General features: G+C 32.4%; 3 protein-coding genes across 3 annotated transcripts; 2 read left to right on the top strand and 1 right to left on the bottom strand.

Annotated features, from left to right (window-relative positions):
- Positions 1 to 502: 502 nt before the first annotated feature.
- LOC114183610 (ALBINO3-like protein 2, chloroplastic) lies at positions 503 to 7541 on the top strand. The gene is made up of 14 exons (XM_028070689.1): positions 503 to 963; positions 1073 to 1179; positions 1820 to 1947; positions 2320 to 2391; positions 3322 to 3423; positions 4354 to 4413; positions 4601 to 4666; positions 5273 to 5320; positions 5415 to 5642; positions 5740 to 5795; positions 5917 to 6034; positions 6228 to 6317; positions 7030 to 7139; positions 7246 to 7541. Exons 1-14 carry the CDS (start codon positions 602 to 604, stop codon positions 7391 to 7393), a joined length of 1695 nt encoding a protein of 564 aa, XP_027926490.1. The 5' UTR covers positions 503 to 601; the 3' UTR covers positions 7394 to 7541.
- A 3951-nt stretch (positions 7542 to 11492) lies between these two features.
- On the top strand, positions 11493 to 17769 carry LOC114186346. Its single transcript, XM_028074415.1, has 8 exons — positions 11493 to 12293; positions 13183 to 13274; positions 13387 to 14084; positions 14767 to 14837; positions 15523 to 15612; positions 15729 to 15923; positions 16383 to 16545; positions 17110 to 17769. The coding sequence occupies exons 1-8, from the start codon at positions 11925 to 11927 to the stop codon at positions 17271 to 17273; spliced, it is 1842 nt and encodes a 613-aa protein (XP_027930216.1). The 5' UTR covers positions 11493 to 11924; the 3' UTR covers positions 17274 to 17769.
- Positions 17770 to 21245: 3476 nt separating this feature from the next.
- Positions 21246 to 23804, bottom strand: LOC114183468 (monothiol glutaredoxin-S7, chloroplastic). The gene is made up of 3 exons (XM_028070493.1): positions 23508 to 23804; positions 22454 to 22723; positions 21246 to 21634 (listed from the first exon to the last, which is right to left on the bottom strand). Exons 1-3 carry the CDS (start codon positions 23710 to 23712, stop codon positions 21579 to 21581), a joined length of 531 nt encoding a protein of 176 aa, XP_027926294.1. The 5' UTR covers positions 23713 to 23804; the 3' UTR covers positions 21246 to 21578.
- Between the last annotated feature and the right edge of the window lie 918 nt (positions 23805 to 24722).

Raw genomic sequence — 24722 nt, 5'->3', positions numbered from 1 at the left:
CTCTGAAGGTGTTGCTCCATGTGCTACTTTGAAGATCCCAAGCTCTACCAAATTCCAATATTGTTTGGAACGTAGAAAATTTTCCATCAATTTAGCCCAATGATCATAATTACCATCGAACTTTCGGATTGCAGGTTGCACATATTTATCAGTGCTCTCTGGCATTCTGTTTCACTCTCTTTTTGAAAGAAATATCTTGTTCTTTCCACACTCTCACAACTGTTTCTCTCGCACTCAAATAGATTTTGGATCAGGCCCCTAAGAAGGAGCTCTGATACCAATTGTTGAACACAAACAACATAATACAGAAAGAATGCACTTGAATGTTTGTGTTACTGAATTAGAAAACATAAATTAACTTTAAAGCCTCGAATAGCAGTTACGCACGTAACAGCACCCATATTTCATGCTATATTCATGGATAACAGGCCTAGACTTTATCTGCGTATTCCTACAAAATAAGACTATAAAATAACCAACTTATTATATCAGAACTAAAACAGAAAACAATAAATATATTCTAAAGTTAACCAACACTCGTATCTTTCATATTTTAAAAAGTCCTAAAAATCCCAACACGGTGTGCTTCCTCCCGCCGCTGATGGCGACCACGGCGGTTCTCTTTTCTCGCCTCCGCCAAGCGCGGTCGTTCTCCTCCTTCGCCCTACTATCTCTGCCACGCGTCCTATCCTCTCATTGTCCTTCTCCACTCTCCGTTCCCGCCCTACCTTCCTCTCCAACCCTGGGATTCCTCGACGCGTTCCACACACGCGCTTTTTCCACTCGCTCTTCCGATGAGCGCAATTTGGGGTTGGACTCGTTCGTTGTCGACTCGCAGGTTAATGCTGAGCTTCTGAAAGCGATCGCCGATATCAGTGGCGGCAGTGAAGAAGACGCCGTTTTCCCCGTTCGCGTGCTGATTTCGCTGTTCGACTCGTTCCATGAGCTTTCTGGATTTCCGTGGTAAGCTTCTAGGTCTTGTCTTTCTTGTTGCTAATGCATTACTTTAACACTTGTTTATCTGTTCAGTTTTGGACTCTGAACCGAACGTAATCCAGTTGCTAAATTTCAGGTGGTTAACTATAGTTTCCTCTACTCTAGCTCTCAGAATTGCTATTCTTTTTCCTCTGGTCTTAACACTTCACAAGCTGAAAACGATCGGAGAGTTTTTTCCTAAATGTGAGTATCACATGCTTTATTCGGATTAGTTCATAGCGTGTGTCGGTAGTATGTTTAACTTGGATTGGTTTACTAATTATTCAATTTTAATTGAAAGCAAAATTTTTAAAAATAAATGATAGAATTGGTTCTGCTAGGTTAATCCATCTGTTTCTTGTTTGCAAGATATGATGCATCTGTAGCTGATTATTATCACTTCTTTAATCTTTGTTGTTGTCTAAAGCCGCTTGGGGCTTCAAATGTTTGTTTTGATTGTACTCATTTGATTGGTCATCTTATACAAGTTACACTTGTGTAACACTATTTTCTAATCTGGCTTTGATTGTAGTTATTGAAATGTCTTTTTTCTTCATTTCTGTTGCACCGGATCACTTTTTATCCTAGCTTTTGCTTCCTGCAACTGTTGTGTAATGGACATATAGATTGTGTTTTTTCGCTTTGAGCCTCTTTATTTCTGCATCATTTCATTTTGTTGTTTATCTAACTTTTCTTTATCTTTAAAGTGTGTTTTGTTCTTTTTTGTGATTAGAAAATGAGTGGGTACTTCCTTACAATCTCACGTGTAAAAGATATCTTTCTCCTTTTCTCCACTTCCAGTTCATGTACTTAAATTGTTATTAATATTTTTCAATTCTTACAGTGCCTCCTCCGTTCCCACCACCTTTCTCAGGAAAGAGTTATATCCGTCAGTTTCTGTTCTTCCAGAAGAAGAGAAAAGCTAGTGGATGCCCCTCTTATTTCTGGCCACTGATACCATTCATTGTACAGGTGATATATCTACTTCCTGGGGAAACATTGCTTATGACTCCTACAACAATGAATTTTCCTTCTTCTCCCCAAATTATCTTTTACTAATAATATCACAGCCAAAAGCAACCTCCTACGAAACCTGTTGTGATACAAGTGAAAGAAATTCACATGTTGTGTGATCTATAAGTTGTCTGGGAAAGTGCACCAAATAATTACATAAACTGCACACTGCTACCTAATTTTCGTCTCCCTCTGTTAGTGTTAAGTGAAGTTCAGAACATTTGTCATTTGCTTCTTTTTGCTGTAAAGAAAGTGGTAGAAACTAATATGATCGTAGCAATGCTTCACAAACTTTGTAATTTTGACTTTTGGTCTTCTATTTTTCTACAGGTTCCGTGCTTTTTCCTGTGGATGATTAGCATAAGGAAGATGTCACTGAATGGTCACCCTGGTTTTGATTGCGTAATGCACCAACTTATTAAAAGTCTGTTTGGTCATCGTGTTTGTGCTATATGTATCTTCACAGTTCCTAAACATAATTTCCATCGATGTAATTCCATGAATGAATAAAACCACATTATGAGAATATATCTGACATTAAGTTCAATTAGATACAAAAGACTAGAATGATAACAGTTAGCTATAATGTTGGCATCTAAGTTATGGACTTCAACATTTGGAAAATATATTTCTGTAGTGAAGCTATATCATAATTGTTAGAATGTATATGAAATATTTTATCCTATCTTAGATATTCCTCTTAGATTAGTTTTCATATTTCATTTTTATCTCTAGGATTGGTTGCCATATTTCATAATGATTTGTTTCTCTCATTACTTAGGATTATGTTCGGGCTTTATCACAAAAGTAGAGCCCAGCCCAAAAGACTAGTCTATTAGGTGGGAGCCTCAAGGTTTAAGTACCACATCAAGTAGTTCATCCTACTTAAGTAGGACTCATAACATTGTCTCCCTTGGCCGGCAGTTCACTCATTTATTAAATTATTAGTATTCAATTTGCACCTTAATTCAGCCTCTAGATAGCCCTTTCTGTAACCCAACTATCAATGAAAACACCAATTGTTAGGACTTAAGCACAAAAAAAGAGTCTAACTCAAAAGACTAGTTCATTTAAGTGGTAGAGCCTCAAAGCTTAATTACCACATCAATCAGTTTATCCTATTCAATGTGAGATTCCTAACAGATTATGATTAGAATAAATAAGATGACATACTCTTGGTTGTATGAACACATCAATCGTAATACATTTAACCTAATATGAATTTAATATCACTCGTCCTCCCTCTATTCCTAAAACCTCATAATTTCAACAGAAGTGTTGAGTGTTGACAGGAACAAGCATCAAGATTTAAAGTTGTTAAATATGTTGCAGGGTGGTGCTCTATGGTTCCAGAATTTATCAGAACTCTCTCACGGTTATTCAGGGTTCATCTTTCCTTTCCTGATTGCTGGTTTGCACTACATCAATGTTCAGGTAATGGATCCATATATACAAGGTATATAACCTGAAATCATGCTTCTAGTTACCTTCCGTTGTCTTCTTACCCTCATATTCATGCCAATGTGCATTAGAGTGAGTGATTCATTTAGACAGATTTTGTTTTATTAGATAGATGAATCACATTTTATCATTCTGTTGTGGCAGAAATCCTCTTAGTAAGGGTTGGATGTTGTTAAGTCAAGTGTCTACATTAGATATTTTGGACTGGTTGATATAATAAAGGTAGACCTACCAAAATCAAAATGGCTGGCAAAGTTGATGGATCCAAATCGACTGGCTACTAGCAAATGATTAATCAAGTCAAAATCTAATATGTATTGTTGGCCTACTGGCTCTGTTATCTTCCAATGATAATGAATCAAACTTTAACTATTTATCTTAAGGATAAGCTACATTGCTTGGCTTTATGGTGCTAGCTATAAAATAAAATAACAGAATGTATAATAAGTTAATAACTAAGATGTTTGGTTTAAGCAGTGTTTTCTCATTTCACTTTTAATTAAAAAAAAAACATGTTTTCTTTACAAATTATAAAGAAACAAAATGAAAACAAAGTGACAATGTTGTAATTAAAAGTGAAACGGAAAATGAAAGCAGAAAACAATTTTTGAAACTAGACAGTCCCAAATATTTTATGTGCTATAAAACTGACAATGTTGTAACTAAAAGTGAAACGGAAAAATGAAAGCAGAAAACAATTTTTGAAACTAGACAGTCCCAAATATTTTATGTGCTATAAAACATGATCAGATCATATATTAATGTATAGTAGAATGGATTTCTTGCTTTCTGGTTTGCACTTGTGTAGCTTATACTTTTGTACCTTAATTCTCTCTTTCGATTTGCCAGGGAGGATGAGTCAGGCATTGAATGTGTACTAATTTGTGTTGATGGATTTATCAGATATCCTTTGGGAAACCTGTGGTTGCAGAGACAAGGAATATTTTTGAGTTATTAGCCAAAGTGAGTATAGCTTCTCCGGTGCTTAGTGGTTGCGTTGATACTTGATATTTATTGAATCTGCTCATTTCATGTTACTAATTGTTTAGGAATATTGTTTATATGTTGCAAAATAAGGGAATTTATTCTAGTAACTGAATTAAAATAAAGTAAACCCATTGTTAACTGAGGGATGCTTTTTCTGTTGCAGTATTATAAGCGGTACTTGGACTTTCTAACAGTGCCTTTAGCTTTTGTGGGCTTTTGCATTCCTCAGGTAACTCCAATCCTTGATTGTTGCATTGCTAGGATGTTAATATAGGATACCATTTTTTTTTCTCTCGCTCTAACCATGACATCTTGTTATTGGCTGCATTTTTGGTCAAAGTGCACTTTCTCTTTAAAAACTCTTTTTATGGGCTGGTTGACATCTTTTATAGTGCATTCTGACAGTTTATGATTCTAGGCTGTAGACCATCCAAAAGAGAGAGCTTATTCATGTATTCATAGACATCAGTTCTAATAAAAGTAAAATAGTAATACAGAAGCCACTGTATTTTTATGAATAAAACTGTACTCTTGATGTATCTTTAGACACTGGAGGTGTGATTGCTGAAGATTGAAGAAACTTACAATTTATTTTTGCATATGTTGTGGTCACATTTTCTTAACTCACATTAGTAGATTAATTTCCATGGTCAAAGATAAGGGGAACTTTCAGTATAATTTATAGGTACAATTGTCTAAGAGATTAGTAAATATCGTTTCACTGCTGCATTCCTATTGCATGCCTCATTTTTCGTTCCAACCATATTTTATGGTAAACTTATTCTTTCTCATTTTGAACGCTGTAATAACATTCTATTCTAATATACTCTTGCAGGGGAGCCAGCTCTATTGGGTTACCAATAGCTCATTTACCCTCGTTCAGGTAAGCAAAACCTTGTGCATGTTTAGTTTATTTTAGTTTGAACCACTATTGTACTAACTCTTAAAGTTAATCCAACAAAAAATAAACTTTGCAGCAAATAACCCTGAGAAATCCTGCTGTCCTTGCAACGTTGGGGTTACGAGAGAAGAATAGTCAAAAGGTAGCTATTGAGAAAATTGGTGCTTCTAAAACGGCTCCTTCACCAGGGATACAAGATAATATTCCAACAGAAGCTTTTTCTGCAGAAAAAAGTCCTCTGAATTCACCTGAAAAGTGGCATAGAATACCTATAGATGAGATGTCCCCTAAAGAACTGACTGCTGTGAGTGAATAGGAACATGAAAATATATGACGTGTGACATCATTCAACTCTGATTGGCGTTTAGAATGTGATTCTTTTATGGTTTGAATGTTTACAGCTTGCTGTCCCATTTCTATCCAGTAATGATAAAGAAAGTGCAATTCCCTTACTAAAGTAAGTTGTTTTTTCATTTTTAGTTTGTTCAGAGTAAGGGAAGAAAATTTCGAAAAAAAAACTTTTTATTTTTTAGCTTCATCTGAGGTTGACGATGCATTGCATTGATTTGTATTTGCAGACTAGCCCTTGATAAGGACCCTGAATATGTTCGAGCTTTAGTTTTGATGGGACGGATTCTATTGTTGAAGCATGCAAATGAGGAGGCTATTGAGTACTTTGAGCGTGCAATTTCAAAAGTATGAATCCGGATTGTTTTCATGTTGTTTTTCATTTGTTATGCGGGTTTTATCTGCTCTGTCATGTACCCGTTCCTCTGAACTATTATGTTTTGCATCTTTTTGTTTTTAATTTTTGTTGCCACCGGAAAATTTGTCTCATTTCACTTAGTTTGTGCCTTCAACCCCTAATTATTTTCTGACTTTTCATTAGCTTTCTTTTACTGGATATCCAACTGATGCGGAAGAACTGGACCTTTTGATTCTTTCATCCCAATGGGCTGGAGTTGCTTGTGAACGACAGGTTAAACACATACTTCAATTTGTTCTCTGAGCAAACTTTTGTCTGAACATGATTTTGAATATGTTGAAAATCGGTTTGGATATGCATTTGATGGAGGGATATTTAGATAGCTTGTTCGTGTCTTGTATGCCCAAACCCAATACTGATTATCTTGTTACTGAGTGAAAATTACACTTCAATTCTCCCTAAAAAAAGATTCTGGGTGTTGGTTTGTGTTTGGAATTCGTTGGTGTCTAACTTGAGCGAAACTGCAAGAACTGATATTATGCGCAACTGAAGGCGGAGCCATAAAAAGCTAACAAAAGAATAAACTCTGTAGCTGAGATGGGAATGCTGCCTTGTAGAGTGAACGTACTAGATGAGACAGGATAAGAATTGAATGCATTAGGGAAATAATTGTGGTAGCACATATTGTAAACATGACCTGTGTGGAAAATACCTGAAGAAAAACCCAGTCGCTAGAGGCAGCGAGTGACCGAGAAAAGTTGAAGGAAAACAATTAAGAAAGATCTAGAAGTCAATAATTTATCCAATGTTCCACTTAGTGAGAAAAGGCTTGATTGTTGTTTTGGTGTTGTGTTGACTTGGCACTCCGACTATCAGGCGATTTCTAACTATTGGCAGGCAATAAGCATGAGAATTTTAGAAGCTTCACGATCTTTAATAGGATTTGCTATGATTTTCATTTTTGATTCAATTTTCCGTACTTCAGGGCAAGAGGAATGAAGGACGGACACACTTTGAAAGAATAGCAAATATGGAGGAGCCAGAAGATCCAACAAGCAAAGGCTATTATTTCGATGGGTTACTGTTGCTTGCCAGGTACAATTTAGGTTAATTACCCTAGTTCTTTAGTGGTGATGAAATTTCCTCTTCTAACACTGCTTTTTTCATCTTGCTCATTGGATTTGATTTGTTGGGTGTGTAGCACTCTATTTGATGCGGGCCAAAAGGCCGAAGCTGCGAAGTACCTACGTCTTGTTGTTGTTCATAGACCTGCTTATAAAAAATTCTTGGACCAGTGTGAACAAGATGATGATATTGCGAGCGATCTTGCCCGTAGAAGAGATTACTAATTTCAAAATTTTATTCTGACGTCTGTATTTATTAAATGTTAGAACAATCAAGATTTACCTGTCATTTGCCATGCTGTTTTACAATTTTGAATTGATATTTTTTTTATTACACAATTATTTATAGAAAAATTGTTTCATCATTTAAAAAGCATCGCGTCATTTTAGTCCTATCCTTCCTAGTCCTTGTAATTTTAATTGAGATGGAATACTTTTGCAGTATAATGTCAACCATTATACAAGTTGTGATGGTTCTGATAATGAGAACTTAGCCACCATATTTAAGAACCAGTCACAAGTAAGTCCAGCTGTTCAAGAACCAAACATTTATAGTGTAATGGTCTTTTATGCTACATATAGAAGAAATCTGTCCCCTACAGTTTAGGTTCATTTTTTATATTTGTTTTCAAATTCTTGATTTAGAATGTTGGGTGGTTGTTAATAACATTCTAAATCAAGACAACTTGTTATTTTGTTGCTTCTTCAGCCTCGGTCTCTCCACCATTATTATTATACTTCTATCTCTCTTCTAGATCTTGTATGTATAGTTATTTTAATTTCAATTTTAGAAAATAGTAAAATAAAGATATTTTATAATTTTCTTAGATCATAGTTAATTCCTAGCTAACTTAAGAAAATTGCAAACAAAAAAAATACCCCTAATTGAAAAAGACAATGTCGCATTAAATATTTGGTCAAAGAAACGGTCACCAAATATAGAAGAAAAAAGTTTTTACAGAAACAAAATTTGGATTAGTCTTAACGTACAGTATAACCTAACTTAACTAATAAGGATGTGTTTGTTTTAGCATTTGAGATGACAAATGTTACTTAAGAATCTTGAAAGTTAATTTTTCTTTTTGCATTTTGTTCAATGTCAAAAGATTCAAAATACACATAGTTGTTTTTTCATTGAATGATAATTCAGCTTAAGTTAAGTTTAACTCAACTTAAATTCAAACACAAACTAATTATGAGTGAGAAAATTATGTGATTTTAAAAGTAGAGTAATATGTGAGAGACTGTATTGTAACTTTTATAAAAACTTAATTATGTGTATTTATTTATTCTTTTTTATAATTATTTGACATTATTTGTTATTACATTTTAAAATTTATATAATTATAAATTCTTTTTATATTTAATATTAGAAAATGTGATCTTCTAACAATAGATCCTTAATTATATTTTGTTTCATTTGCTAAAATTTTAATTTTTTAAAAAACATTTAATTAATTCGAATATATTCTTTTCTCAAGGGATGATAGACAAAATTTATATATGATAATAAAAACAAAGATAAATTATATACATAACAGTTGCATTAATGGAATAAACCCATTTAGACTTTGTAATTCCTGATCATTAAATTGTATCTAATATCCTTAAATGATATTTGACAATTGCTTATGGCTTGCTCCTTTTCTTGTCAAACTAAAACTTAGGGAGTTTAGGACATAGGGGATTTTTAGTTTTCGGAATTTCAAATTGACAAAACAAAAAAAAAAATTTATTGTTTTTTTTTTTACATTTAATTTTATTTGTATGATTTTTTTAAGAAATTTTATTTCTAGTTATTTGTTATCTATAAAATTTAATATCACATTAATTACTCTTCTATCAAAAATATTATTACATGTCTTCTAATATTTATTCTCTTTTTTAATTATCAATTTTTTCAATAAAAATGTAACTTTAAATTTCAAGATAATATTACCTTTTTCTAATTATATATTTAATTTATTTTAATATATAGAGAGAGAAAAACTAGTTATGCTAACAAAGAGAAAAAAGTAATGACATATAAATGTACATAGAAACAGCAAAATTGATAGAGATATAATAAACAAGTTACTTAACATTAACATGGTAATAAAAATAGAAAAACTATATATTTTCCTTGAGTAGAAAAAACCTTAAAAGTAACAAAGGAACGGAATAAGTAATTTCATTTGTATTTATTATGTGAGATAAAGATATAGTAAGATAGAATAAAATTTATACAACTATTTTATTAAAAACATTAGAAATTATCGTATTTATATATTGTAAAAATACCTTAAAAATCATGTAAAAAAGAAGAGACAAATATTAAATTTAAAAAACGTGTTTTTTTGGAAAATGATCTTTTTATTAATTGAAATTTTATAATATCATTTCCCGTTTAATTAAATTTTGAATAAAAAATATAATTTCGCTCTTATTAAATTATCAAATATAAAATAAAAAATGTATTGGTCTTCCATTTTTAGAAAACTCGTAAATATTCTCATTAGGTGCTTCTTGCATATGAGAAAAAAATTAAATGTTCCCCAGTCTAGATATGCATTCACTTACAATAAGTAAAACCTTTTATAATTGCTAAAATAACCCACATGATTTTTTTTTTAAATTTTACCCATATAAAGTTAAAACGTTTGAAATTTACCAATAAGTTGTAAGGACAAATATTTATCTTTAACTAAGACTTTATATTAGAAACAAAATAAAGTAATCGAGTTGAACTACTCCAATAAAAATATTAATCAAATTTTTATATAAATATATCGCATTCATAACATTTATTTTTGTAATAATATAACATATCCTACTAGTAAACTATTAAATAAGTATCTATATTCCTAAATTCGTATATATTAAAGATTTTCTAACATTTATGGGTTAACCTTAAATTTGTTTATTGACAAAATCTTTGAACTATATGGATCACAAACCATAACTAAGTTATTTTATTATGAAACTAAATTTGCATGGATGACATAAATCTTTATCATAGTATAGTGTTGCATTTTGATTTCAATTCTTATGCACACATCACTATTCTATAGTTTATAAATTTATAAATGGTAGCACATAGCTTGTAATAAACACGTAGCTACAACGTTCGTATATTTATTACATTGGAGAAACGTGTGCTACGGAACAAGTAAACAAACATTGACTACTTTTTAGTAAACGAGACAAAAATTAAATGTTTATTTTAAGGCTTAATTTGTTTTTTTTTTTATGTTTTAATTTCCCTATTTTAATTTTCCATGCTTTAATTGTTTATCAAATATCACAATCATATGATTTTTAAGCTTTTTATTTCAAATATGTCAATCAAAATAACGCATATTAGAGTTTGTTCTCATTTTCTCTAATACTATGTTATACTTTTAACTATACCCTTCAATTAAAAAAAACTAGATCTTTATCTCCATACTCAACCTAATAAAGCTTTATAGCACTTAAAAGCTTCAATTCTTAAGAGAAAATAATGTTAAAAGCTCTTCAAAAGTTGAAACAAACTTTTGTAAAACAAAAATGGAATCATGTTGAATTTTTGTATGTCATAGTAAAAGAAGTACTCCTATGAAAATTTTTATTTTACAAGTACATTCTAGAAAATAAAATATACTCACAATTATTAATTAAAAATAACGGTAATAAAATAAAAGACATATATGAAAAAATTTAATTAAACTGCAATTCTAAATACTGAATTTTTTAATTAATAGTTATTTATTCCATTAATTATTTAAGTTGCAATTTTCCCACTTAAAAAAAATGAAATATAAAATGTTGTATTTATTTTTTAATCACCATGAATATGATTTTTTATTTCCATAAAATTTTTAGAAATTCCACATCTCTGTAGTCAACGATAAAATTAATATTCCATTTGAAATTTGATTCTAAAATAATATTTTTTCTTGGAAGGACATAGAATTTTATAGAATCCACCTTTCTTCTTTCTCATACCCAAATTTTAACTTTTATTTATTTTTATCTATAAGCATTTGTTGTTTCCTTCGAACTAAATAAAATCAATATTCGATAAATTTTCTTTTCTAACCACATATATGATTTAGTTGGATGCAAGAAACATATTAATGTAATATTTTTTTTCACTTTTTAGTGAAAGAGAACAAAAAGTTTTCAACTCATACCAACAAATACTCACTGTTTTCTTCCATTTCAAACAAATTTTCACTCTACCAAACATTCAATTTTCCTGGTTCATAACATTAATTCGACCTCGTTTCATTTAATTTTTATTGATGTAAACATAAATTCAATTCAACTCATTCCAAAGAAAGTCCACAAACCAACACAAAGCACACACATAATCTTCACCACTCCACGAACAACAACAAAACCAATATTTATCCACAAAACAAAAACCAGCTTAAAAGCAAACACCACAATAATAAATTCTTTTCTTCTCTGTCACACCAAAACACATACCATACACTGCTTCATCTGGAAGAAACCAAGGCCAAAAAAACATATTGTTTTATTTCTTTAACTCTGTTCCTCTGTTTTTCTATTCTGTTTTCCTCTGTTACATCCTGTCTCATCTTTCCACTCTGTTCTTCACCGTCGCAATTCAACCATGAAACAGGATCCGACCCATTTCACGTTTCCTCTCTCTACACGCTAATTCTCCTAAAAGCTGAACTCTTTTCGCATTTTCCTCTACTGGGTCACTCGCGGAATCGAGTAAAGAATAAAGCTTTGTCATCGGTTGATCTGGGATTCTTCAGCTCCAATGGCGTCGTGCCCCGCGAACTCCATCACCTATAACACCACCCTCTGCGCGTGCGCCCCCGGCCACGTGCTCCAGCGTGTGAATAACACATGCGTGCTCTTCGAGGGGAACTCCACCATCGCCACCGACACCGGCGTCGATTACTACGCGCTCAGCTTGCCCGAGACGCTCTTCGCTTTCGACACCATCAAGAAGTTCACGCAGTCGCAGGCTGTGTTCTTGGAAGCCACGCTCGTGATGCTCCTCTCGTGGCTTGTTTTCTGCTTGTTTCTGAGGTTCACGAAGCTTGGTGATGGAAGGAATGTTTGGTTCAAGATCAGGTGGTGGATCAGTAGGATGGATATTTGCTTTGCCACCAGACACTGGCTGGTTAGTTTTTGTTTGTTTTCTTCCGTTCTTTTGTTCTCTGGTTTTGTGAATTGTGGTTGTGGTTTGGCTTGCAATCCAATTTCATTCATAACTTTGAGGATAAAATTAAAATGCAGCTGTTCAGATATTTATGACATTGTTGTTAGAATTTAGAGTTTTGTTTTGGTGAAATAGTTTAAGGAATTTGTTAAGATTGGATACTCAATCTTAAGGGATTTATTGATATTAATAATCTCTTACTCAATCGACAGGCTGATGTGTTACTGATCAATGTCATTAAAAAAATTCCACTTGTTAGAATATTTTTTGAAAAATAATGCAAAATTCTAATAAAATAACACATTTTGGATGTAAAACTAACGAAGGGCCTAATCTTAGCATTGAGCAAAATAGAGACTAAAATAGCTCATTATAAGTATGGAAACCAAAATTGCTCTAATGTTGATTTTTATTAATCATATAATACCAATGTTTATTATTTTGCTTACTAATGTTGTTAATTTGTAAGTCTGATAGAAGAACAGCCTGAAAAGGGCACCTTCAGTATTTTCAATTTTTTTTTCTTTTGTTTTTTTCGTTTCTTTTTGTTGGATTCACGTTTTCTTCTTAGTTGCTGGCATGACAAAAAAAAAAAAAATTCTTTATGGTTCATGTGTATAGCTAACACTTTTGGTTCAGCAGTAAAGATTGCTTCAGCTGTTACTGAAGAATGAGCATTGCAGCATAGGCAAGCTTTGATCTGACTGTTATATGTTGTCCTTGTGCCATGAGTTATTATCCTTTTGACACTATTTTATTCTACTCATCAATGGGACACAAAATAATAGGCATATTGCTGTTAACTTTGTGTATGAAAAATGCTTTATGGGGTACTGTTTTCTTCATGTAGGATGATCAGAAAGTGGTCACCAAACGCAAAACAGAACTTGGTGGAGCTTTCTCCATAGCAAGTTGGATACTATTTATTGGATTATTTGCTGCGTAAGTCTCCATTGCTTACTTCGCCATATTCTGTGGTTATCTTACTGAAAATCTATTATTTTCACCTTGTTTTGTTTTGTTATGTATCCATTTTGACTTAGTCTTCTATCAGGTTGTTGTACCAGATCATATCAAAGAGATCAATTGAAGTGCACAATGTAAGAGCAACAAATGGACCAGAGTTAGCCTCTTTTATCAATGATATGGAGTTCAATATAACAACTGTGTCTAGTATGAGTTGTGCAAATCTACGGAATCTGGGAAATTTAGTTACTGGGAATCCTGGCTCTATTGATGAAAGAGTCGTTTCTCTGTCTAGTTTAGCAAACTACACTTGTTACAACTCAAGCACAGGACCGACCGTTGTCTTCAAGTGTATAAACTGCAAGGTCCACCATGATCGTATGTATATTTCATGGCAGTTTGTTGATCTCCCCAATAATCCTGCAGCTGCTGTTGGTTTTGAGTTCAAACTCACTTCAATTGATATTGCTAAGAAACATACGAGTTTTGTTAGTGGAACGCTAAAGAATGGAAGTGATTTTAATGATAGCCCGGTTACATTCAGAGGGAACATATCAAATATTTTGAAATTCAATTTGTTCCCTCGAATATACCATAATTTACATGAGCTAAAGCTCATACAGCCTTTATTTCATGAGTTCCTCCCAGGTTCAGTTTCACGTAATACAAATGAGCTTCGAGTATCCCTTGAAAATTCTGCTGATGGACTGATCAACACTACATTGTTCATCAATTTCCTCTCTGATTATGTTGTGGAAATCGATAGAGAGAATATTTTGGGTCCTGGTAAGTGTCTTTTGTGCTTGCTGTATATACAAGCTATGTCTCTGCAATTATTCTATTTAGTTTTTGGCTTCCTTTCTTCTCATCCTCTATACAGTGCCCAAATTGCACATCTTTTTTTTTATGTAACATTGGTGTTTCTTCATTGTTAGATACTTTCTTCCATTCCTTAGTGTCATCATCTGATTTGCTGTGAGGTTCTAACTTCTCTAATTCACAAACTCGATACTATCAGCTGCTATACTGTCAAGTTTAACCACCGTATCCTTGAATGGTTAATTCCTTCAATTTGAAATCTCAATTCTAAAACAAGAATAACTATATCTGCAATCTGAATCATCAAATTGTCAACTTCTCAAACTAATAAGCTCTGTGCTCTGTGCTCTGTGCTGGTTTAGGCCTAATCAAGATTTGTAGATAAAAAAGAGTAGGTTACTTGGAAATAATTAATATGCTGCATTGTTGTTCAAAAAACTGTGTCATGAATTAAGTATTTTGGAGACTATTAGAATCGATAATGGATTGAGCAGCCTAAATCAACCAATGTCATTACAAGAAGTACTTTGATCATATACCATCCGATATGAGATCTTAGAAAAAAATATCTTTGCTAACCTGTTTGCGGCAATAACTGCTGTTGATTCACATTATTTATAATTCCATTCTTTTTTGCTTTCGTGTGCAGTGAGCTTCCTTGCAGACCTTGGTGGCTTGTATTGTATTAGCATAGGCATCTTTTTCTACCTGTTAATACAGGTTTACTTCTTATTCCTTTCTTGATATTATTCGGTTATGATTCCTTTGTATTTCAAACTTTATGCTGTACATTTAGGACTTGATATTTTATAATGTAGATCCAGGCTGTGACATTAAATTATGCATTCAACAACATAACACTGGCATTTGAAACTACCATAGTTGGTTATAGTTGCTGCCACTTATTAGGCTTTGTGAATAGCAGTTTTTGTTTTTAACATACATTAGTGTCTGATTTCTAATTCATTGGGTGTGTATGGTAGTCAAAATTGCACATTTCAATGCAATTCAGCTAGATAGTGCTTCTTATTGTGCGATGAATTGCAAATAACTTTGAACTGTGCAATAAATGCCTGAATTGGTGGGATTCTGTCTTACCAATAAGTCAATTTTTTCCTGCTTCTTTTTCGTCAATTCTCATTAAATAAATTGAAAAGCCAAATAAACTTAGTTTGTTGAATGATAAAGCATTGGAGAACGATTATTCTATTTTATTATTCCTTTGGAAGGTTTACTTTTTACAATTCAAGTTATTATTTTCTCGAAGCCTATGAACATTCTATATGTTTTTCTAACAGCGCTTCCCTGATATTTGATTGTTGTGGATTTTCACTGCTTGTAGCGTGATTACATCGTAGCTTCTTCGTACTTACATTCCATATTTTCTAACCTTCTATTGAATTAGTGTGAGTATAGGATAAAGAAGCTCAGAAATGAAGACAGCATTTTGAGGAGAATCAGAAATCGGCGCAAGGCTCAAGAGCATTGGGACAAAGTAATTTCTTTTCAAGTTGTTCAAACATCTTGCATATTTAAAATTATTTTCCTTTTGCTAAATTTTATCCATCTTAGCTCTTGGGTTGTAGTACTGATATTTTTTCTTTTAATCAGCTGAGAAAATATGTGATCTACACATTTGGCTGTACTGCACTGGAGGACAAGTATAATAGCACCAGAAAGGAAACAGATTGTGGTGGATGTATGTTGCATTCAGTTCGTGGTAGTGGCTCATCAAATAAACGAAGGCTGAAAAGCAGAAGAGATTCTATAAGTTTGTACAAGAAACCTAGTTTACCTTCAAACAAGGTAAAGCTTTTACATTGCACATCAGTGCACTTTATTTCTAAACTTGATCTTCCTTTCTGTTGTTTTGGTGTTTTAATGCTAGTTATTATTGATGTCACTGGAAATTTATGTGGGGGAACGTAACATATGTAAACATATGTAAGGAGTGGTTACCATGAGACAAGAATGAATCTTTCCCATTGCCATTGTTTAGTAATCAAGATTTTTATTAAGGTCTCATGAATTATGTTTTAGATTCATACTAATATAGTTTTCAGTAGTATCCAATTGTCAAAATATGTTGCTACTATCATCTCAGCTCATGGAAAGAAAGAATCCTCTCATTTCACATGTCATTGATGTATGCTATATGTAGTCAAAGATATGTAGTTAACATGGTTGGCTTTTATCTAGTTTTTATACTAAGTGGCTGAACCTGATCAATCTATAATTTTCATATTTCAATGTTTTGTATTGCAGTCAGTGACCTGCAAACCGCATGAATCCATAAACGATTCAAAACTGCATTCTGAAAATATGGAAAAGCAGCAGGATGTTGGTCCATGCAAGGATCCCCCGCAATCTCAACCTCAAGAATCTTCTATTATTGATGGCAACTTCATTCCTCCTCCACCTTCACTAGGTACAAGTTAATTTGATTTCATAGCAGCTTACTAATTATTTGGTGATATATCACTAATTCTCAACCTCAAGACTTGGTGATATATTTTTGTTGATTGCTACTTCACTAAGTTTAAAAAATTGAAACCTAGTCTATGCTCCGTTCTCTCACCATCATCAATGTCTTCCATGGTTTTCTGCTGCTAAAGTGACGATGACTTCGGTTTTGCTCCTCTTTTAAGATCATGTGTAGCGTGTAGACACAGTCTCCGCAGTTGTAACAAACAAATGCATGGAGCACTACATTAAAATAGTTATATTATTATTATATTATGGATTACTTACGTGTAGACCTATTTCAATCCTTAACATAAATTCAACATTTATGTGTTACAATTTTATATACAAATAGTTCAGCTGCTTTATATCCTTTCAGTCTCTATTACCATCTGTTATTTTATGAAGCTTGTTTCTACCGTTTGAACTGCTACTTAATGATCTAAGTGAACAACTTCATTTTCTGAGTTTTGAAAAATGTTAGTGCTTTTGCTACCTCGTGCATTAACTTGTTTGCAAATGTATGCAGAATTTAAGGATGGCTCTGAAATGGACTTGACCGATATTCAGAAGAATCTAAAAAATTTATACGAGTATAATGTCATGCTAAGGGACAAATTATTAGCTACACAATCTCTTCTCAGTTCTTCTTCATCCAGCCACACTTCTGCAGTAAATAACGAGGAAACTTGAGTATCTTTGTAAACAAGAGTATTTATCAGTGCGTGTTGGTCAGATAGTTCTTCGATTTTTACAAGCATGGATGTTCTACAACGGAAGTTGGTTCTTGATTGAAAACTGACCAAATGGGAGTAAAGATTGAGAAATCTTTGCAAAATACAAATGGAAAAATGTGCTGCAATTCTGCAATTCCTGGCCAGATATTCCTTCCTACGTTTAAAGCTGCTAAGTGTGGACTATGGATTGTGATCCACCTTTGTGTGAGAAAAGGGGTTCTTCTGATTCTTTAATGCTAAGTTATTTTCCGTGTCAATATTCATTTGACATAACCTTGTACAGCCATTGATTTGTTTTGTACACAGTAGAGTAGCATGGAACTCGTTCTTACAGTCATTATTGTTGTGAGAGTCCTTCAGAACATGGCAATTCTTGGCGTATTTCACGGATTTCATTTTTCGTGTTATGGTACATTCAATAACTTCAACAGAGATAACAATTCCTCGACCAACAAGCTCCAATGCAAGTGGTAGATAGCTGAGTTTTTTAAGTACGTTATGAGTTAAATTTCTGGTCATGTATGTAGAAAATTTTTGCAGGCAAAATTCATTTCAATGATTTTACATTTCCAAAAGAATTAGTGATAAAGGACTATCCCAAGATTCCATATAAGAAGAACTTGAAATGAACTTTTGGGTTTTCTTTTAGAAATTAGTTATGTTTTATGTTTTTGGGTTTTGAGCTTTCTTTTATAATTAGTTTATACTTTTATGTTTTGGGCTTGGGTCTTCTTGTAGGGTTTGCAGGTTTGCTTAAACTTATGTACCTATAAATAAAGGTAATAAAAACTGATGTAGGAACTTTTTAGTCATATATTGAATTTGATTTCATTAAAGAGAGGGTTCTCTTTGTTCTTGGCTTAGGCCTCTGGTTCTTATCAAAGATTAACATCTTTGTGACAAATCTTCACTGGACTTATCAATCTGCTCGATTGTGGCGTCTTCCATCTCTGTTTTATTCCGCGTTCGTCATTGATTTATTCGTGTCGTGTCTCTTGAGGATTCAAATTCAGAAACGATCATACTCTTTCCTGGATAGGATCGTATCATCTGGTATCTAGAGCACGGTTTTGGTTTGAATTTCCTCTTCTATGTTATTTTTCTGTCATATGAAACCAAAAAAAAATTACAATTTTTAATGTCTGCTTGTTTTGTGTTTTGTTTTAAATTTTGTTTGTTTCCTTTGTAAGGAGTAAAATCCCTAAGATTGTTTCTAATTTGGTTGAATTTTTTTTTTCTTTTTTGTTCTTTATTTACATTGTGTATTTCTATATTTGCTTCGTGGAAATTATTTGTTATTGGTTTGGGATTTGCCAATGCCCTTACTTTGATTTACATGAGTATGAGGGTTTGAAGGATCAACTGTTTAATTTGTTTTTGTGTTGAACTGCAAAAAAAAAATATATAAATAAAAAAAAATATTGTGGATCAAGTCAAAAGGAAACAAATATATATTGGAAAAAAAAAGTAGAAAAAAAAGGATCCAAAACAAAAAAAAGGGTGAGTTCAACACAACTTTTATTGCAATTTTATTTCTGATTTCTTGATATTTACTTGTAATCAGTCTTTCTCTTAGAGTCTCCGTGTTGTCTCATTTAAATCTCTTTGGTAGTCCTATTATTTTCTAATTTTAATTTTCTTGTTTTGTGTCTTTACAATTCCTTGAAGTTTTGTCTAGTGTTTTGAACCTTCTTTGTCCTCTTAAGTCAAGATTTAGATCTCGCAACTTTCTTCACATTGTTTGTTCACTCTTTCCTTAAGCTACTAGAGTTCTTTGTCAAGCACTAAAGGGAATTTGAGTGGTAAAAGGCAAGAGAGTACATTCAAGAAAAAGCCTATATGTGTGATACACGAGTGAAAAATTGAGTGAAACACTTATTAAAGTGGTGAGGTCAAAAAAAAAAATAATAAAAAAATATATAATTTTTATTGCTAACATTTTCTTGCAGGACATGACTTCTTCCCAGAATAGTTATCCTGTCTCACCTAAGACTGCGACACTCATGGTTGCACTTGATAAGCTCACATTACAAATGAATCAAATGCAACAACACAATCAACAACAGTTCGATCCAAAAGTTTAATGAAGATGTGAGCGTGAGATTAGAGGGAGTGGAGAGAAGAAGAAGGAGACATGATGATTAAGACCATTCTTCTCATAATGATGAAGCGACACATGTTTTTAGGCCACGGCGAGGCCAAAGATGTGAGGCATTTGGGAACCACATGCTTAGGAGGGATAATGATGAGGAGGAGCATGATTTTAGGCCAAGACAAGGCCAAAGACGAGAGGAGTTCGGGAACCACATACCTCGAAGAGATAAGATGTGGAAGAAGATTATAATAAGGAGTGATAAATAAAGGTACTAAAAACTGATGTAGGAACTTTTTAGTCATATATTGAATTTGATTTCATTAAAGAGAGGGTTCTCTTTGTTCTTGGCTTAGGCCTCTGGTTCTTATCAAAGATTAACATCTTTGTGGCGAATCTTAACTAGACTTATCAATCTGCTAGATTGTGACGTCCTTCATCTCTGTCTTATATTTAAAATTAGTCTTTTATATTTAAAATTAATTTACAAACTAAAAGATTTTTCAGAATTCATGTTCTAAAGTCGGAGGATTTAGTTTTAGCATAAATATATGTTTTCTAATCATTATTATAGTTTTGCTTTACTTGTCTTTCTTAATTTTTATAGTTTAACAAATAGTCATAGATTCTGTAGATATATGAGAATATTTGAGTTTAAAATGGATTTTCACCCATTAGAAGTATAGAAAATATGATTCAGAATATATTCCATTGATACCAAAAAACGTATATATAGTGTAGAAATAGTAGTACAGAGGAGTTGTTTCGAATGAAAGTACTTACACCAGAGAAATTGTTGCTACTATATCAATTCAAAATAACAATTTGAATTCAAATTAATATTAATTAAATAATAACTTAATGGCAAACACTTTGAACATGAGTAAAATAATGGTCCTACAGGGTTCTTCACGAGTGTTATTTTCCATATTCATGACATTCTGTTGTTTTGGTATCCATAGATACAAGCTATGGCATCTAAAAAGAATGTTCCATTTATTGACGAGAAGGGACAGATAGACACAGCTGTTTGTAGGCCAACAAAGAATCAAAATTACATCGAGTGATAACAACGTTAATTTCAATAACATACAGTTTTTTTTTTCAAGCATTATTCTATTTAATCTTTTGGTGACCTAAGATAACTCCAATGTTGTTAGCATTAGCTTCCAAATGGAACATGACTTTTAGAAGCATGTTGCTTCATTTGAGGTTTATAGTTTCCCCTTACATTATCATAAATAAATGATGAAAGCCTAGAAACATGTCTTCATTGTGGTGCATTTTAACGAGTGACAATGCATCCTCAGTTCACATGTTTGGAAAAGCAAATACTAATGCGTGACACAAGGTTAAGAAATTAAAAAAAAACATATATATTAGAATATATAAAATATATTCTTCTATAATTACTAAGTGTTTTGCATCATTTTCAACAAAAAAAAAAAGAAAAAGAAATTAGTTCCTTCATGTTGTTCATGATCCACCCCATCAACCCTGTTCTGAGGGATTTAAACAGACTCTGATCTAAATAATTAGACCTGATAAAATATGTTAAGATTAATATTTGATCAACAGGTTGAATTTATCCAAACTTAATACAAATATTTTCATGTCATACTATGATTTGCAAAATTGGTTTATCAAAACTTGAACCAAGTGAAAACACAGGTTAACTCATTCCAACAGTTAGAATAAACACCTCTAGTTGACAGATCCATTTGGAAAATAACAGCGTTTTAGCTGCAAAGATGTTAAGCAGAAATAATGGTAAGTCAACCAATTCAAAAGTTCAGTTCTATTTATTTGGATTTTACATGTTGTAGTGGCACAATCTAGAGCAAGGTACTTCCATCATTATTAAACTAATTCAAAAATAAGATGTTTACAAGATATGACAGGTAGCAGAAACATGCCAGTTTCAAATAGTTTATTCAATGGATTTGCAGTAGCAACTAGTAATACAATAAATAGTCTATTTAATGAGATATCATCATTTGACTTATCTGCTTTATACTCAAATGCCAAGATTTGTGTTGCAGTAATCATAATAGACATTTGTGGACACGAGAAAACATTGGACAATTTACTTGGTCCATTATCACTGAGCCACTGTAGAACTTAGGGAAGATTAAAAACTTGGAAAGTCCTCTCATTCCTTCCATGGCTTCAGGATAACATTGCCTTCTCCAACAACTCCTGCAATTCCCCGTTCTTATATGCCTCTGCAGCCATACAAGAAAAAGTGAGAAAAGGGCAAGTATTTCCTAGAAATCTACCGATGATGTAACAATATGGTTTGATTTAGAGTGAAAAAGATAAAGCTAAAAACTGATTCTTAAGCAGTCAATTATAACAGCAGGATAAACAGATGAAAACTGGAGGACCTGTTCGAAAGCAACAACTTATGTTTCTTTCAACTATTATAATCGATTGCAAGGAACCAAGATATGTATATGGTTAATAAAGCATGCAACAAATAAAGACTCATGTGCAGTGTACTCCAACAATTTGTAGGAATCAATTTGGCAATAGCTGATTATAAAACAATGTCTTTGTCACGGTATAATACAACTTTTATCATCATGTTCCACAAATAAATCAATCTGTTCAGCTTTGGCATTTGTAATTTTTCACTTAAACCAGTCACTTAATATGATTCGATTTCCTTTCAAGTTCAAGCAAGTGAGTTTTCAATCTCCAAAGTTGTAGTGTAGGCTGATACTTGGAAAAAACTAAGATGCAATTTCCCGTTGTTCTTCCATTAGAATGGGAGTTTTATCTTTGGTAAACCTTTATTATGTAAGAGGTGAAACTTCAATCTTGATTGGAGAAATCACCAAAAACATCTAAGGAACTGCATCTATGTTGTATGCAACAACATCTCCATCAACTTTAAGATGCCAATTACTAGAAGCAACTGGTCTGCATGCTTCCTTTAAGAAGCATCAGAAAAACAAGGTAATGATGAGGCCATTGTGGTAGCAGACAATGATGAGGACAATTAACTGTTAAACTGAAAACTTAAGTCACATATTACATACCAACAGTGATATCACAGCCACCAAAAAACTCTCCTTCTATGTACAGTTGAGGAAAGGTAGGCCAACTGGAGTACTCCTTCAGTCCTAGGCGTAACATTTCATTTTCAAGCACGTCTATGGTTTCAAAAGGCACATTTAGAGACTTCAATATTTGCACCACTGTGTTTGAAAACCCACACTGTGGAAAGTCCTTAGTTCCCTTCATAAACAGGACTACTTTATTTGAACCAATAACTGTATCCAAGGTAGACTTCAATTGAGGAGTCAACGCTGAAACAAACCGAAACCCGAAGTTATAACTTATAATATAATTCAAGCTTCTGAAATCGTTAAAACAAGGATACAAAAGCTAAACACAGTTCTAAAGAGTCAGTTCGATTCATTTTTCACTTTTAGTCTTAAAATTGTTTTGAAACAATTTCACACCATTCACTTATCCAACAATCAATTTCTGATCCGTAGTTGATTACGTTTTTCGAAAATAGTTTCCAAAACAAGCGTTTCAAAACCAAAAAAAAAAAAAACATAAGAAAGCAATTGTAAGTTGTTTTCTCATTGTTCTTCTTCTGTTTTCATCTTGTCCAACCTCTCCCTCAATTCCACACTCATATATGTCTCTTGTACCACCCAGCACCAGCTGTCTATACAACCTAGTTGCATTTTGAAAACTAAAAGTAGTTTCCGAAAATAGAAATCAAACAAACCTAAAGGTTTCCCTGTTCTCCAATCAGAAATGGAGCATCCCCACATTTAGTATGCATAAGGTCCAAACTTTTAGTGAACAAATTAATGAGATAAAACCCCAATTCCGATAGGAAAAAAATATAAAATAAAATAAAATTGTGAAGCAATTACACATCCCCAAAATAATTGATATAGGGTACATATTTCATCATCTTTACTATCCCTAAATCATTGAATTGGAGCTATTCCCAAAGGGTGATTACCGTGAATTGTGAAAAGTTGAAGCTAGCAATTCATATGGGAACATTAAAGATTGAAACTTTAGCGCGTTTAAACGAAAACCCATGAAAGGGAAGAGGAGTAGAAGTACCAGAGGCGCATCGAATGGTTGTGGAAGCGCGTTTGATTTTGGGTTGGAAATGGACGTTGTGGGTTAAAACAAGAGGAGGAGAGGGCCGAAGAGACAGTGTTGAGGTTGTTACTGTAACTCCTCCAACATGGGATTGGAACGATGACGATGATGTTCTTGAATGCAACTGCAGTTGCAACGTCAAAGGCTTAGCACAGTAAGACATGTTTGCTTCTCCTTCCAAACACAAATCGCAATTCACCCACAACACTCTGCTCTACCACAATTCTATATTTTCAATAATATAATACAATAATTAGAAACAACAAACTCATAAATTATGGTTTTATCAATGCAATAGAGAATTTTGGGTTGGATTTTGGTTGTGAAAAAATAGTTTGTTCAACAACAATAACTATAACTATGCAAATTAGATTTTCGATTTAGATTATTGTAAATGATACAAATTTTCTTTTGAATATGTTACATAATTATCTATTAAAACGGTTAATCATAACAATTGTTTTACCAAATGTTTATTATATTTTTAGTTGTTTCTGTATAAAATATTATATTATACCATCCTTACATAAAAATTAAACTACAAAATGGTTTCTTATGGCCATGAAACTATTGCGCGTTGTTAATATGATACATTGCTTTATCACAAAAATTTTGGCTTCTAAATATGATTGTAGTGTTGCTTGTTGAAAAGCTAAAGGAAACACTCAAATGAAATAACATCGAAATAGTTATTAGGGACAGTTATTCTGGGGTATTTCAAATTGAAATATAAACTAAAGATAAAAGAGTTTGAGAAAAGTTTTAATATATAAAAATGCACATAATTAAATCATGTAGTTTTTCTTCGAATGTATATTAAAGTAAAAGAAAATTTAAAATGGTATAAAATATTCGTGTAAATAACTTAAAAATGAATTGAGAATGACGTGTTAATTTTAGGTCACGTACTAAAAGTTGAAAAAATGTTTCAAATAGTATATTCTTACTTTTATTCGAATGTAATCAAATTAAAAATATTAAATAAGTAAAATTTTGAGAGAATGAAAACATTCTTATGTAAGAAGGAGACTTAAAAGTTTAAATTATTAAAATTCCATTCAAAATCTTAATAGTAAAAACTATATAAATAATCATGTGCAATTTATGATATTATTTATATAATTGTTATAAGCGCATGTTTATATTCTTAAAATATGATATTTATTTTAATAT

Source organism: Vigna unguiculata, chromosome 5 (genome assembly GCF_004118075.2).
Source record: "Vigna unguiculata cultivar IT97K-499-35 chromosome 5, ASM411807v1, whole genome shotgun sequence".
Taxonomy (NCBI): Eukaryota; Viridiplantae; Streptophyta; class Magnoliopsida; order Fabales; family Fabaceae; genus Vigna; species Vigna unguiculata.
The sequence above is the reverse complement of the archived record's forward strand: the minus strand, read 5'-3'. Positions and strand labels throughout refer to the sequence as shown.